Genomic DNA, 15,782 nt, shown 5'->3' with positions numbered 1-15,782 from the left:
GTGCCAAATCACATACTCAGCAATTTTAACATATTTCACATAAATTAAGAAAAATTTTAAACTACGTTAATTCTTCATTAAAATATAACAACTTTTAATTTTACCCATATTTAATATATACACATTTAAAAAAGATAACTATCTACATTATAATAAATAAAAGATAATATAGTACATTCATGATAAAAATTTAATAAAATAACTTATAAATAGGATAAAAAAATATTCTCTCTATCTTATAAATAGGATCAGAGTATTATAAACTTTTTTTTTTAGCTGCGCAGATCTTGACTTCAGGATATGTTAAAAAACCGGAGTAGTTTCGAGAAGATATCATTTGGTCAAAGAGGCAGACTGGATTGAAATACCTCAACTGAGTTGTCGGAACTCGGCAGCGGGAAGAGATCTCCATCGAACGGCGAGGATGCGGTATTCTTGATCATTAAATACTCTGTCCGTTCTTTCTTTAGGTATTTTTTCTCGAGGAGCCGTTAAAGCAGGGAGAAGGAGCACCGCATGGGAAATTGGGAATCAGGATGGGCGCGTGGTCGTGTACTCACTTCAACTCATTTATCAATCCCAGAATTTGAAAATATATTTTTTCATTATCACTTTTAATAAAATTATACTTTAAATTTTTTGAAAAAACCAATAATGACTAATCTGATAATAACACAAAATCATATTCTTCTCTTTGTAAATAAAATAATTCATATAATTTTATTTGGATACATGTATAGTGAAACAGGATTCTTTTATTGAAAGTAATAGTAATAATAATTCCGAAAGAAGCTGCTAAGGGTAATTTGTAACTTTAAGGAAAACTGATCAAAATGTTAATGCCTTGTTTGTTGTTACCCAAAAACATAGCAATAACTCCGACCTTTATAAGCTTTTGCTGACTTTTTTTTTTTAAAGATTTTTCTTTGCCACCAACATTTATGCTAATTGACTTGGGTAAAATGTTAGATGGAAAAATTGGTAAAAAAAGGGCTATTTGAAATTTTAATTGGCCAAAAAGATATAAAATTATATAAGTACAAGTATGATCCATGAGTGTAATATATCATCCTCTATATGTAACATATCATTCGTTGTGTGTAATTGCACACAGCGAATGATATGTTACACTTACAAACCATACTTACACTTGCACTAGTCAGGTCCTTTTGACCAATTAAAATTTCAAACAAAATTTTTTTACTAATTTTTCCACGTTAGGTTCACAGAATCTAGTCACTGCACATTTATACCTGCATTATTATTTCGCTGTCACCGGTATGTAAGAATTTTAATTTTCACATTACCTTCCAAAGAATACATGAATTATTTGTTGTGGCATACGTTATCACATTATTATTGCAATGAAAAAAATGTGTATATATAATTCATAATTAAATGTCAGATGAAAAATGAAATAATATTTTAAAGTCACATCTACACCACACCTCTCAAATTTTAATAGAAATCAATTTTTTCTGTTATAAATAGTTTGTCATGGCCACAATAAATGATTGCCAACAAACGTCACAGTGGGGGCATGTGCTTCGCAGAGCAAGTTTCTGTGCATGTACAGATTTCATTGGCCCAGAGGTTCCTCATTGGAGGTGGGCGTTGTCTCTATTCCCGTCCTTTCCACGTCAGTGACAGAGAGCATCGACTTCTGTGCGTATATGATGTATCCTCCTCTGTCTCCCACCAAACCTCAATCCATGGAGCAGAAGCATGCAAATGAGCGCCTTCAATGGGCTATTATCGAGCAAGAAGAAGAACAAGTTCAGGAGGAGGTTGCCTTGGAAGGAAGGCAGGCCCGGAAGCAACTTCAGGACAACGTTGTTTCCACTGTGACACTATCATCTTCTTCTTCTCACACTCCCAATGGAGGTACCAGGCATGCTGATAACGTTTCCTCAGTCGATCTTGAGCCGGAGGAACTTCTTATCCAGAAAGACGAACAGGTTGCGGAGATGGGTGAGATTAGAGATGATAACAATCATTGTCACGAGGAAAAAGCTGATAACGCAGCAGTTGGACTTGGGCTTGTAGCAGAATTTTCAGGAGCATCATCTAACGGAGAGTCTATAATTACTAATAATGCTGCTGCATCTGAGTATGAGAATAGCGTTTACTTTGACAAGCAAGACGGTATATTGCACTCAGTATCTCTAGTGTTTCTTTTCCTTCTACAGCATCCTATTTTATTGTCAGAACTCATCAATTTCTTGAAGATGATAGAATATACGGTAATCTTAGGCCTTCTTAATCAGTTCAATTCATTTATATGTGGGAGTCACCGGTCCTACAGGTTTTTTGTAGTGTCTTTCTAAGTTCTATGTGTCGACTGCGATGAGCACTGGTCATATTTAGTCTTTATGAAGCAATGGATTTAGTCTTACTGTTGAAATTAGTCTATTTATTTAGGTATCATACGAGTGATTTAATTTACGTTGCCATTCCAGCCCTCAAAATTGTTTTAATTTATTGATGTCTAATCAGTAGACATGTAGTCCTTACTTGTTTATTTATGAAGGAAAATGGAAATGTCACCACTGCACCTGGACCAAGCAATTTGACAGTCCATGGACTATGCCCATTTGGGATCTTAAGCAAAACTCTGACTTGCTGATGAATTTCAAAACCATGATCCAACATGGACCATGTTTTGTTTGTGAAACTAAAGGTCAGTTAACGTCAAGATTCCCAAAACACACATAGCAGTTTTATCCCCCATGCTGCTTAGCCTCTCTATAAAGTAAATTCTCGGTATCAATTTTGTCATATCTTGGAGTCACTTTTATCATGAAACCCGGCTGGATCAACCATAACAGTTAAATGTGGCGAATTTAAATTCCATTCAGACATCTTAAGCTGCACGATTCTATTTTTTTCACATAAACTATCTCATGGCAATTCAATATTGTGATGGAAATCTATGACATTCTTGCAGGCAGTGAAGCCAATAATGCATCTCATGAGGTTCAAAATGGAGATGGTGCAAGGTCTGCTCTTCCCACATATAATGGTGTAGGAGAATTCCATACAGAACTGGCAAATCCAAGCATTCAAAGCAGTGCATGCAATGGAGTCAACAATCGGGATATGAAAACTACGGAGGACAAAGGCCCTTTTAATTCAAAATCATCGCCTTTGCACGATTCGTCTGAAATAAAAACTACTGATGCTAAGGGTGATGATGGTGAAACTAGTACAAAAGCAGACCCAGAATTGATAGAAGAAATTGACCAACAACTGAAGGAACTTGATGTTGAGGCTGTATTGGCGAAACAAGAGACACATGATTTGTTCTGTCCTAATTGCAATTCTTGCATCACCAAGAGGATTATTCTCAGAAAAAGAAAAAGGAGCATTCGCAACTTGGACGACAAATCAAAGCGTGATAAGTTGGACACTCTAGTTAGCTCTGAGAGGGTGGATAGTTCAGCAGATGAAACAAACCAAGGTGATCGTGCAAATTCAACTTCTGATGCTGGTCATTTAGAGCAGCAGCCACATCTTGATAACGATCCTGTGCAAGAACAAGAAGTATTTAGATGCCTAGAATGCTTCAGCATTTTTATTCCTAGAGGTTTGTGGAAATTGAAGGCTATCCTTCTAACATTTGTGCATGACTTACTCCCCCTCCCCCGGAAGCGGAAGGTTTTTCTCACAACATATGTTGATTGATCTGTAATGCTTATGTGCTTAAATCCCATTTTTTGGCAGGAAATTGTTTCAATCTGTTCTCGAATTCCATCGGTGCTCGTGAGCATGAAACTTCACAAATAACTTCAACTATACCTGCATCCGACGTGAAGGGTTCTTCAAATATAACCATATCACAAGTGCAAAACTCTTCAAGTGTTGCAGATTCTAGTAGAAACTGGTTCTTCTCTCTATTTACTTCAAATAAAGGGAAAACGTCCAATGACCAAGGCACGATACTGTTCTCAATAATCTTTTACACTCTTTTATGGTTTTCTTCTTTGATTAAAGTTTTCTTAGTTTCCCTTCTTGATGAGCGATTAAGCCTACATATGTGAACTGAGTAATACAGCTTTCCGCTCCTAATTAATGTTCTTTGTTTTCTTGACATGATATTTTAGGTGAAGTTTCCTCTAAAAATTCTAAAGCTGGTCCTGCTGAACAGAAGCATTCATCATCAATTGCTTCCAGAGCAATAAACTCCCCTGAAAATGGTCATCTAGACAGCGCTGTTACTGGTACAAGTTCTATTTATAATGGAAGAAGAGCTGTGCCTGATGTTAAGCCTGGGCATGGACGACTGAATGGAAATCTGGTGACCAATATGGGGGAGGAAAAGAATGGTTCAGCAGATATAAAGAAGACAGGTCTGCTTTGGATTAACGATAACAGTTCCTTGATTTTGTTCTTTATGTTTGATTTTATTGGACAAACTCTTTTTTTGTGTGGCGTTAAATGTGTTATTAAATTGCAAAACATTGATCATTTTCTCTTGATTGTAAATTAAACTATTATATATGAAACCTGCACGCACCTGTTAATTGTACATAGCGCAAAGTTTTTGAATTCATTATCTTCTAGCTGCATTTCATAAATAAGACATTGTTGCTCACTTCAGCAGATCACTCCGAAGCAAATATTGTACCAAATTTGCCCTCAGAAAACTTTTCCGGCGATATAAAACCCAACCAAGAGAGGGGTCTTTCAGCAATTGCAACTACCAGCGAGGCACTTGCAAATTCTGGAGAACCTGCAGAAGATGCCACACTGAAACCTGGTGAGGAGGCACCTGATTTTCTGGTTCAGTCAAATGTAGGTTCTAGAGTGCCTGAGAAGTTACTGAAGGACATAAACAAGACACCTGAAAATTTTCAGAATGGTTATTCCTCATTGATAATGCAAGCACAGGTTGCAGATGATGCAGCTACTGGCATGCTAAGTTCTGGAGTAAATGCTAAAATTTCGTCTGGGGAGGACTTTATACTGAAAAAGGAGGTGGCGAAGAATACTGAAGGCGAAACAAAAGCTGCAGTCAGTGGTGACAATACAGGTATGTGGAAGGCAGAATTTACCTTCTTTCAGTTTATGTTCTTCCAAGAGTTTTGTGGGTTTGTTTATTGTGAAGTAATATAAAAAATAATCAATATGCAGGGGGTGATGTAATAGTTGATGTTGAGGAGGACAAAATTGAATCGAGTGCCTCTCAGATAGGAGATACTGATCCAATTAATGGTGTTATTTTGAGAGACACGCCTACTCAAGCTTATGTTGATAAACAATCAAGAGCTGAAATTGGTGAAACTCGTGGATGGGAAATACTTAAAAGTATTGTCTATGGAGGTTTAATCGAATCAATCACAAGTCTGGGAATTTTGTCATCTGCAGTTGGTTCTGGTGCTGCCCCATGTAAGTGTTTTTTTCTCACTTTTCTTTGGACCGGGCTCTTAGGATATAATTCCGGTATTTGTGGAGACATGGATTTAATTTTCTCTCTGGGTACATTGTACTCTATAGATCTCAATCTGAGGGATATAATAGGATGCGGTCAAGTATCTAATGATGGATGAACAGAGATTCGTGTGATATGTTTGAGGTTAAACAAGTAGTTGTTGGAGCACATCCATTACTACATACATAAGTCATCACATCAGTTATGAGATTTTTTCCTTTTTCTTCCATATGGCTAACTGGTACTACTTGATTAAATGTGAGTATAATCGGGCATGAATGATATTATTTTATCAGGAACCTATCCACTAGTATATGGTAAAACGTAATCATACCATGTGTAAAGAAGATTTAACTCATTTAAGCATATTTGGTTTTCAAGGTAGAATTAGCTGAAGCTCGAGTGCTTGAGTTACCATCTTAAACTATATATGCTGCAATTTCATGTTGAAAACTTGATACTTTAGTTGATAACACGTGTTCATTCTGTGGTCCTGTGTTGCAGTAAACATCATAGCATTGGGATTGGCAAATCTGATTGGTGGATTATTTGTCATTGGCCATAATGTGAGTGAGCTTCATTCATTCCTTGCACTCCTCAATCTCATTCTCATGCGTTCAAATTCTTGTCACTTTCACTTTTGACTATTTCCTTCCATATAAAATTCATCCGAATCGTCTCTTCTTTCTTCAGCTTCTTGAATTAAAAAATGATAAATCTGGAGAGGATCTACAGCAAACAAACACCCAAGAAGACCGATATCAAGAACTACTAGGACGCCGGGATAACTTTATACTTCATGCAGTTTTTGCTATTTTATCATTCCTGATATTTGGGTCCATTCCTATTTTTATATATGGAATTTTGATTCGTAAGAACTACCAGACTGAATTTAAGCTTGCAGCAGTAGCATCAACTTCTCTTCTATGCATCATTCTCCTTGCTATCGGGAAGGTTTACACCAGAAGACCACCCAAATCCTATTCCAAGACCCTATTCTACTACGTCACTATGTCACTTGCTGCCTCAGGGTTGTCTTTTATAGTTGGTGGCCTAATCAGGGACCTCTTAGAGAAGTTGAGTAACTCAGAGTCTGGTTTTGTCATTACCATGCCCCTTTTAGGCCAGGGGACAATGGATGCAGCCTGGAGATCTTACTGATGATGCAAGAGAGAATCTGCTAAAGGAGCTTCCTTTTTTTGTTTTGGAGTTACATGTGGATGTTCCGCAGGAGACTCCCTGAAAGTTCAATTCAACCTTTTCATTCATGTCTTCTAAGATTCATCTGAACGTCTACAAATTCTCGAGAAGAAAAGTCAATAAAATTTCTTGCTTTTTTAATTAGAAAGCCCGAAATGTCATTTACTTTATCTATCTATCTATCTATCTATTATGTAGTATTTAAATATTGAAATAATTTAAAATAATAACAAATAATAAGTAAAGCAATTCTTTCTTCTAAATGTAATTTATAATTTGATTTAATTTTTTTAGCCGAAGTTAAGATCAATTAATAGATTAACTTATACAACCACGGACTAAACTTTTATTTTTATCTTGACAGTTCAACACACAAATATACCCAAGCACACGCCCAAGTACATATAAAAGCACGAGTTTAAATTGGTAACCTCTCTCGTAAAGAGAGAAGATTTTGTGCCACTAGACCCAAATATTGACATATACTTGTTTAAATATCAATTTCCTACGTTCAGTGTTATTTTTGAAATCTAATCTTATTTTTGCATTATTCTGCAAGCCTTGAGAAATGACGTTATTTTGGCAAAATCGAATTTGAAAAAGTTCGTATGAAAACTCAGTGATTAATGTTTTATGATCCGTTAATATCTTTATATTTTTGTTGGGTCATCATTTATTTTTTTTCGTTTAAGAGAATACGAAAATTTAAATACTATTTAGCAAAATATAGTTAATTCAAGAGCTTATATATTACTTTCAGGTGTAGTTGTAACTTGTGAGTGTGTTTAACGTTAATCTAGAATAACTCCCCTCACATTTGAACACCAATAATCTTTTAAAAAAATTTAAATTGAAAATATAAATATAAATAATAATATGAGCTTTCACAGAACTTCTGTTTGGAGATTCTAATTCCAGCAATCCATTCTAGTTTTAATACTAGTATATTTATTAGATTGGAGATACTGAAACGAGAAAACTTGTCCTATGCGCGCGCAAGGCGGACGTAGGAGTATTCCGTTGGTGAAAAACGACATGACGTTTCATGCGCACAGGCAGTGAGATATCAAGCACCGTGCTCCGTTATTCTTCGTCTAGTGGTGTTGGGAAAAGTACAGTACCCCCTCAAGTCGAGTTGAAGCATTGAAAGAGATGGAGACTCTGAAAGCTGCAATCCCGGAGAGCCTGAAACGAATGATTGGAGAGAGCACTGCAGATGATCTTCCGACCACATGTTCTTCTCTTCATCATTTTTTTCTTCATTTTGAGCCCTTTCACCAAGTAAGCTGCGTGCTAAACCTCTCTCAACTATGCATTTTATGCTTTCAGTTGATGGATATTGAATTTTCATTCAAGTAATTGAACGAGAATCGATTTCAAAATGTTGTTAGATGGTGAGTGACTTAGCAGACCCAAAAAATGCTTTATGTGGCAAGAGTGAGGCCGCTGCTTCGGAGTCCAAGCAGCTTGGCAACCATTACTTCTTGAGGGGAGATTATATAAAGGCTTTGAATTGCTATACGAAGGTTCTTTCCTCTACTTCTCTTTCAAATTTGCTGTCTGTTAATAGATATGGATTCAGATTCTGGTATGATGAGAATAGGAATTACTCTACATGTTATGCCTCTTAGGAAAGAATGAGCTGCAATAGTAGTGCTGAAAGTGAGCTGAGAAAAATTTATTTTATTCTAGATCATGAAAACGGAAGCAGCCTAAGAGTTCGTGATTTTAGTTATTATCTTATACATCCCATGCTTGGTAGCATAGAGCAGTGGCGTTGGACTTGAACGAGTGGCATTTGCGACTGGAATTGAAATGCCATGGGAGTGGAGGCTTCTGATGTTCATCTATCTACTCTCATTGGTTGTAATTAAAGGAGGATAGGTTGGCAAGGTTTTCATATTCCTTGCTTATGAAGAGATTATAAAGCTAAAGGAAAGGATACTTTGCTCCTATAAACTATTTTCTCCTAATTGAGACATATGCAAACCATAAATATAACAAAGCAAATTATCCATTCAATTAAAATTTTGCATTTTAGGGTTTCATTTTCTAATTTCGTTTCATTTTTGAATCAATACAACTAATGCATAGGGTTTAAGATGAGTTATATTATTCATGACTTGTGAATGGGGTAACTTTTAACTTCTATATTTAATAAAGAATAGATAATAATAAAACTCACCATTACTAGGTAAGTTGGCATGGACTTTGAACATGTGATCACAACAATATAGATGTATTTCTCTGTTTCCTACTTACTCTCATACTTTTAGAAATGAGGTACAGGCATTGCGTATGGCTCCTTTGGAGGCTTTTGACCTGGAGAAGAATTTGGTTGCTGTATTATATATTAATCGAGCTACTGCGTTGCATGTAAGGTTGATTCTTATGTGAGTCATGTAAACCTACGCCCACAGAATTGATTTAAATATTGACCTTGATATTGCTACCGAACATATTTCCTGCAGAAATTGAATCTTTTAAGTGAGTGTTTGCGAGACTGCGCTCGAGCTCTTCAGATATGTCCAAGCTATGCAAAGGTAGATATCACAATTATATGAACTTAAAACTATGCGCCTGCTACTTAATTTAGATATATACTGTTAAGGAAGGTGGTGGAACTCTTGCATATATTCTGAACTGCGCAGGCAATAAATGTTTTAGATTTAATTACTTATAGGATTAGTTAAAAGGTATTCCAAACTTCTTTTCCTTGCTTTTTGCTGATGGGAGTGCCCATATGGTGAGTTTGATGCTCTGAAGTTAGCAACATGTGGACAGCTTTTTGTTCCCCATCCTGAAGAGTCTCTGTTGCTAGTAAAGTATTAGGAATTTGTGCTGTAATGTTTGTTGCAGGTGGCTGTTGTATATAGCTACAAATCCCAACGCTAGGTTCTGCTTATTTTTAATAATCGCTTAACTCTGCCTCAGGCATGGTACAGGAGGGGTAAGGCGAATGTTTCATCGGGAAATTATGAAGATGCAATCTGTGATCTAAATGTGGCTAAGAGCATGGAATCATCATTGAGTGGGAAGAAACAAATAGAAAGTGAACTTAACAGTATATTACACGAATGCGAGGGGACAAGTTCAGTAGTTCAGAATGAGAGGAATGGCTTGGATACAGTAGGTAAGAAGTTTTTCTTGTTAAGTTGCTGACTCTAGTAATCAGCTAGTTAGTCAGAATTTTGCTGAGTTCGGTTCTTTCATGATTTCAACATTATTGTATGTCAAGTGACAGAGTTCGCTGTTAATTTATCATCATACCTGTTTCAGTTTCTATATTACCCTGAGGTCTCATTATTTATGTTTAGACAATGTACTTTTATTTGTCCCTACTGTTGTTTTACATCAGGTGGGCTCTACTCAAATGTATTTCTGGACTATCGGCAATCTTTAAATATGATAGTGAACTTATCCATTGGATCATTTTATCTTTTTGAATAACTAAAACTGATGTAAATCCTTCTTGGTAGATGAGATGCCTCAAATAAAGCTACAGTTAGTCTCCACGCCTGATAAAGGACGGGGTATGATTTCACCATGTGACTTATCTCCAGCTTCGTTAGTTCATCGTGAAGAACCTTATGCCATGGTAAGGGGAAAACTTATATTGTATCACAAACTATCAATTTATTTTTAGCCTTTTTTTAGAACTTCTTAGCAATCTTTTTGGTTCCGTTCTGCTTAATGGTGGACTGATAAATATTGAAGAAATCAAGACTCACACGTACTTGCACACAAAAGCTGCCTTTGGTAGAACTGGATGCTCCATGTCTCACTTGAATTTTGGTTAAAGACAAGACTAGAATACGCACTCTGTTCTTTTGCACTCCCAATGCAGATTTCAATTAGTAAGTGACCCAAATTCTGCATGTATGTACTGAAGGCGAGTAAATAGGAAACCTGCAATAATGTTTGGGGCAATGCATGAATTTTTTTCCCCCCCAACTGTATTTGTATTCTTTGAGGACTGCAAATGTAGTTATCTTGGAAAGTTATCTTTAATTAAATTTTATTTTTTTATATTTTCAGATAATATTAAAGCAATGCCGAGAAACACATTGCCATTACTGCTTGAATGACCTGCCTACTGATGCCGTTCCTTGTAGATCTTGTTCAATACCACTATATTGCTCCCAGCAATGCCAGATACAAGCTGGTGGACAGGTGTTCAAGAGTAATCCTGAAGACCATGGCATTCTTAAAGGTCTACCCAGTGATCTTGGGACATATGCTGCTAGAATTATATTAGAAAATGATTCTAAACATGAGATTGAGGATATTCCTGAGCATAAACATGAATGCCAAGGCGTACATTGGTCTACAGTTTTACCATCTGAGATTGTTTTAGCAGGCCGAGTACTAGCAAAGTTTTTCCAGAAGAGTGATTACGAAGATATTGCATACTTTGTGAAGAGCCTGGTATAGATTATAAATACATTGTAGTATGCATACTTCTTTTGCAATGCAGCTGATTATGTCAACGGTATTTGAATGACTACCTGGATGCTTATGGCCCCTTTCTTTCTTGTGCAGGAACTTTTTCATTGCTATGTACAACTTCCATCTGATAGCAAATTGGATTCACATATATATGCCATTGTATTGCTATACTGTCTGCTACACTCTTGTGGTGCTAGGTTTTCCATGGATGGGGTCACTATGTCGCAGGTTGCCTAGACACTCCTGTCTCACATCCTCTCTTTTTCTACATAATTACTCACAGGCACTATCATGCTGTATCTTGCACTGTTGTGATCAATTGTAGAGGATAATGTCTACTATACATGATTGTATTTTTGTAATCACCCATAGACTACGGCCTAATTTGCTATGTTTCTCAAATTTATGGAGTCTCACAGGAAGTTTAATGTCTGTTTGCCAAACTCCAAATCCTGGTTAAATATAATGGAATTAGTTTTACAATCTACTCTGTTTGGTATTTATTCGAATTGGGAACACCATTTTCTTTATTTAATCATCAGATAAGTTAAATATGTTAAAAGAATTAAACAAAGTTGGTTTATGTTTGAATCATTAAGATTTAAGATAATAAAGTATTAAGCCTCATCTTTTTTTTTGTCGATGCAGGTTGTCTTAATTTTTTCTCAAATCAAAGTGAATTGCATGACTGTTGTTCGTATAAGATCTATAGATGCTCATGGGCTACAAGATCAGTTCCGAGAATCTCTAGCCAGTGAATGCTTAACGAGTAATGTGGAACAGGTATATAAACTAAGTTGAACTTCAATGTTTTTCCCCTTCTTTTGCTGCTTTCATTCATTTTGGCTTGCAGTTTACTTGTCTGACTGATTTTAATGTTGATAATAGCCGAATTACATGTCAACTTTGTTTTGAGACAATCAGAACATGGTGATTCTGAGTTATTGCCTGTTACTTCTCAGGTCAGAGTGGGTAAAGCTATTTACAAAGGTGGCAGCTTGTTCAACCATTCTTGCCAACCAAATGTTCATGCTTATTTCCTTTCACGTGCTTTGTGTATACGAACAACAGAAGTTGTAGCAGCTGGGTGTCAGCTGGAATTATCCTATGGTCCGCAGGTACTAATTCTAGAAATTAAAAGCTGTCTTTCATTTGATTATCTGTCTTTTGGCTTGAATTCCTTTGGATGTTGTCTATGTGGATTGAATTTGTAATAACGTTGGTGGATTGAACCATACCTACCTAGCAAAATTAGTTAGGCGTAAGAAGGAAATTAGAAAATGGATACAAAACATGGTATTGTGACAATTGTCAACCTATCTTGGTCTACAGTGCAAGTACTTTATGCAGATTGTTGAAGTTCTTTTTTTGCAGGTTGGGTTATGGGATAGTAAAGATCGCCAAGCCTTTCTGAAAGATGAGTACTCATTTCAATGTCGTTGCAGGGCTTGCTCAGAATTCAATCTGTCTGACATTGTCTTTGGTGCTTTTCACTGTGTCAGTCCAAGTTGTTCTGGTGCGGTCTTGGACAGCAGAGTAGTTAACTGGGAAAGGCAGAAAATTAAGTCCTTCCCTGGTGCTGTCAAAGTGAGCCATTTTGTTGTACTTGTAATTACTAATCTACTTGAATAATAAGGAGCAATTACTCTCCTGATTTTCTCCAAAGCGGGGTCTACATATGTATGTTGTTTTCGGGGTTGGGGGGGGGGGTGTTTGGACCTGGGAGACATTGATGCCCTAGCCTTGGCCATCCTTTCAGGTTGACAAGAATGATGACATTTATAAAATCTGTCTCCGTTTATTCAACCAAAATGATGGCTACGCTCATATTCAGCCTGGGTACTGTTTGAGATGTGGTTCTTACCGTGATTTTGAGTCTTTGTACACTGCAGTTGATAAAGCTTGGATATGCATCAAAAGGTATGCATCTTTTACACTGGCTCCCTAGTCCTCGTGTACATCTTTCCTTGTTCACCTGAAATATAAAATAAAACCCAAGTTCAAGCTTAGCTTGATGCTCTGGCTGTTGATTTTACATGTGCTCATTTCAAAGTAAAACCGAAAGCTATAACTATGATCACTGTCCATAGATTTTCCAAATATGTGTGCATTTTTTCCCATTTTATACTGGATTTGACAGATTGCAGGATGCAGTAAGTTCAAAGGAAATTTCGAATCCTACTATCTCAGATGCATTAAAATCTCTTCATCTTCTGAAGTCATATTTGCATTCCTACAACAAACATATTGCAGAGGTACATCTATCTCAATTTGACGTATTAACCTCTATTTTGAGTGATCAAATTTAGATAAACTGATAAAAGTGCCTCAAATGAAGGTTATAAGCTGAGTAGATGATCAAAGTCATGTGTTTGTCATTTGGTATTTTAAACTTCGTTTCATTCTATGTGACATAATGCAAGCAGGCAGAGGACAGCCTTGCTCAGGCCTTTTGTATGGTGGGAGAATTAGAATTAGCTATGGACCATTGTAAAGCATCTTTGCTGGTAAGATTTATTATTGTCTACCCTCTCACTGGTTGACTTGTTTTTGTCATTTGTTTTTGTTTTGGTGATATCTTGTGTCGGCTAGCATTTATCAGGCATCTAATCCCTGTTGCCACTGGTTGAAGCTCAAATAATTAATAATGAAATTTGGAATTCAGTTCCCATATGCAAGCTTTGTTTGAGCTGAATTTGTTTTCAGTAAATGATCTCTTGAACTCCTCTTTGCTGTGAATACGGTTCTGGTACATGACCTTGAGTCTCATCTTTTGACTCCTTTTAATCATAGGATGCTTATTTATATGCTATCCAATCAGGTTGGCTGAGCGGTGAACTCAACTGGACCTGCAAGATAGATAGCCTGTTGATTTTGTAGTGTTTTTTTGTTAAGCTTATTTTTCTGGGTCACTTGTTGAAGAACTTGATCTAATTCATGCTTGTGTCCAACATCATGTTAAACTATGTTAAGATGTTGTTGAATTAAATTTTGACCTATGTGATGAATTAATCAATTTTCTGTTACTAAACCTGATATGATTCTTTTCCGTATGGCAGATTCTGCAAAAGCTATATGATCCGGATGATATTGTCATTGCCTTCGAGCTTGTGAAGCTTTGTTCCATTCAAATTTCCATGGGTGATAAAACCGCGCTGGAAAGCATAAATCGAATATGTGGTATCTTCTCACGTTATTATGGACTTCATGCACAGTCGTTATTCCCATATCTTCAGTACCTTAGAAAGAGACTGGGAATTTGTGAGTGAGGGCCTGAAAGGACCCGAGGAAAGCTTTTCTGGCAAAGCAAGCGCTAAGTTGTGAGGTACTACAATCTTGAGCCAGTGTTTTCACTTTGTTTCTATTGATATTGCATGATCGTAATTGTTAGCATTTGAATTCAGATTTGTATGCAGCAACTTCATCAGTGAAAGAATTCAGCAGCAATAACTTCAAAATAACCTGTTCCTGTAAGTTACTAATTTAAAAGAATAACTATTTGACGAACCACTACCTTGGTTCATTGAGAAGTTGATTTAATATGCTATTATTTTCATAAAACTGCGAACCTTTCTGGTGTGTGGTGCTTCCTTCCTATGCTTGGATTCGCGTTGGAACTTCCAAAACCAGCGTGAAACCAAACAGATCAAAGATATGAAGATTCCGTATGCGAATGTTCGGAAAGAGGAGACGTCATATTCAGAGCACCATTCTGGTTGCCGCTATTCTTCAGCTTGAGCAGTTTCAGCGGGGGTAGAGTCTACGATGCAACTTTGCTGTGTGTTTATGGTGGTTTCGCCAGATATTATCTAAATTCAATTCAAGGGTAAACATGCCCCTTCAGTCTTGAGTAGGATGGTTCTGGATAGTTCTTTGCCGATCGAAACTCCAACTCACCAATCGATCCCAGAAACCAACTCTACTTTTGAGCTAAATTGAACAAAATCAGTCCTTAAAATCACGCCATGGGTAGATTTTGTGTATCGAAGAGAATAGATTAGATTTGCATTTTCTTTTTAAAAAAAAACATAAAAACTATTAATAGCAAGATTTATTAAAAGGTAAATCGTGGATGAAAAAATACACACGTCCTAGTTAATTTGAGTTCTTAAAATGTCAGTACCAATGTTCAGCTTAATATAAAATATTTGATTTGAAATAAAAAAAATATTCATAGATCATACTAATGTTGTGTATAATTTTTCAGTATAATATATGGGGAGTTCCCTGATTTTATTATAATTACGTTTATAATTTTTTATATTTTATGTTTCTTTTTTTTTAAACTTCTAATTCATCGATTGCATGATTGATAAGTACTATTTCCGGTTATTAATATAAGAACCTGTTTAACTTTTAATTTAATCTTAAATATAAGATTTTAATATACTTTATCTCATCTTTTTTTTTAGTAGTCATTCTAGTAATTATATATATTAAATGTTTTATCAAATGACACTTGATTAATAAAGATATTTCAAAAAAAATAACACATTTATTATAAGCAACAAATTTAATTTTTTTAATCTATTTAAATTAATCAACTAACTCTTATATTAAAGATTGAAGATAATATTTTTACATATAAACTTTATTCATATAAAAAATTGATTATATAAATAGTAATTGCGTGCACTTTTTTTAATTGGCAATTTTATTTATTTTGAGGGTATGGACTGTTTAAACCGTTAATGATTTGTAA

General features: G+C 35.9%; 2 protein-coding genes across 5 annotated transcripts; both read left to right on the top strand.

The window, feature by feature from the left end:
* The first annotated feature begins 1,524 nt into the window (after positions 1 to 1,524).
* LOC114738434 (membrane protein of ER body-like protein) lies at positions 1,525 to 6,770 on the top strand. Its single transcript, XM_028926486.1, has 9 exons — positions 1,525 to 2,145; positions 2,531 to 2,680; positions 2,948 to 3,586; positions 3,724 to 3,933; positions 4,104 to 4,349; positions 4,604 to 5,032; positions 5,134 to 5,388; positions 5,936 to 5,997; positions 6,125 to 6,770. Exons 1-9 carry the CDS (start codon positions 1,569 to 1,571, stop codon positions 6,590 to 6,592), a joined length of 3,036 nt encoding a protein of 1,011 aa, XP_028782319.1. The 5' UTR covers positions 1,525 to 1,568; the 3' UTR covers positions 6,593 to 6,770.
* Positions 6,771 to 7,739: 969 nt separating this feature from the next.
* Positions 7,740 to 15,096, top strand: LOC114738435 (SET and MYND domain-containing protein 4). 4 transcript variants are annotated; one of them, XM_028926488.1, is made up of 17 exons: positions 7,740 to 7,912; positions 8,023 to 8,157; positions 8,921 to 9,007; positions 9,103 to 9,174; positions 9,566 to 9,764; positions 10,111 to 10,229; positions 10,670 to 11,059; positions 11,174 to 11,308; positions 11,729 to 11,863; positions 12,043 to 12,198; positions 12,455 to 12,667; positions 12,840 to 13,000; positions 13,221 to 13,335; positions 13,507 to 13,587; positions 14,140 to 14,405; positions 14,485 to 14,550; positions 14,711 to 15,096. In XM_028926488.1, the coding sequence occupies exons 1-15, from the start codon at positions 7,784 to 7,786 to the stop codon at positions 14,347 to 14,349; spliced, it is 2,337 nt and encodes a 778-aa protein (XP_028782321.1). In that variant the 5' UTR covers positions 7,740 to 7,783; the 3' UTR covers positions 14,350 to 14,405; positions 14,485 to 14,550; positions 14,711 to 15,096. The 4 variants fall into 4 exon arrangements, with proteins under 4 accessions (XP_028782321.1, XP_028782322.1, XP_028782320.1 ...); XM_028926489.1 differs by having other exon boundaries at positions 14,497 to 15,096; XM_028926487.1 differs by having other exon boundaries at positions 14,485 to 15,096.
* Positions 15,097 to 15,782: the final 686 nt, after the last annotated feature.

This window comes from Neltuma alba, unplaced genomic scaffold (genome assembly GCF_004799145.2).
Source record: "Neltuma alba isolate B1F8T4 unplaced genomic scaffold, ASM479914v2 tig00013591_pilon, whole genome shotgun sequence".
Classification (NCBI taxonomy): Eukaryota; Viridiplantae; Streptophyta; class Magnoliopsida; order Fabales; family Fabaceae; genus Neltuma; species Neltuma alba.
This window is presented reverse-complemented; position numbering and strand designations above follow the sequence as displayed.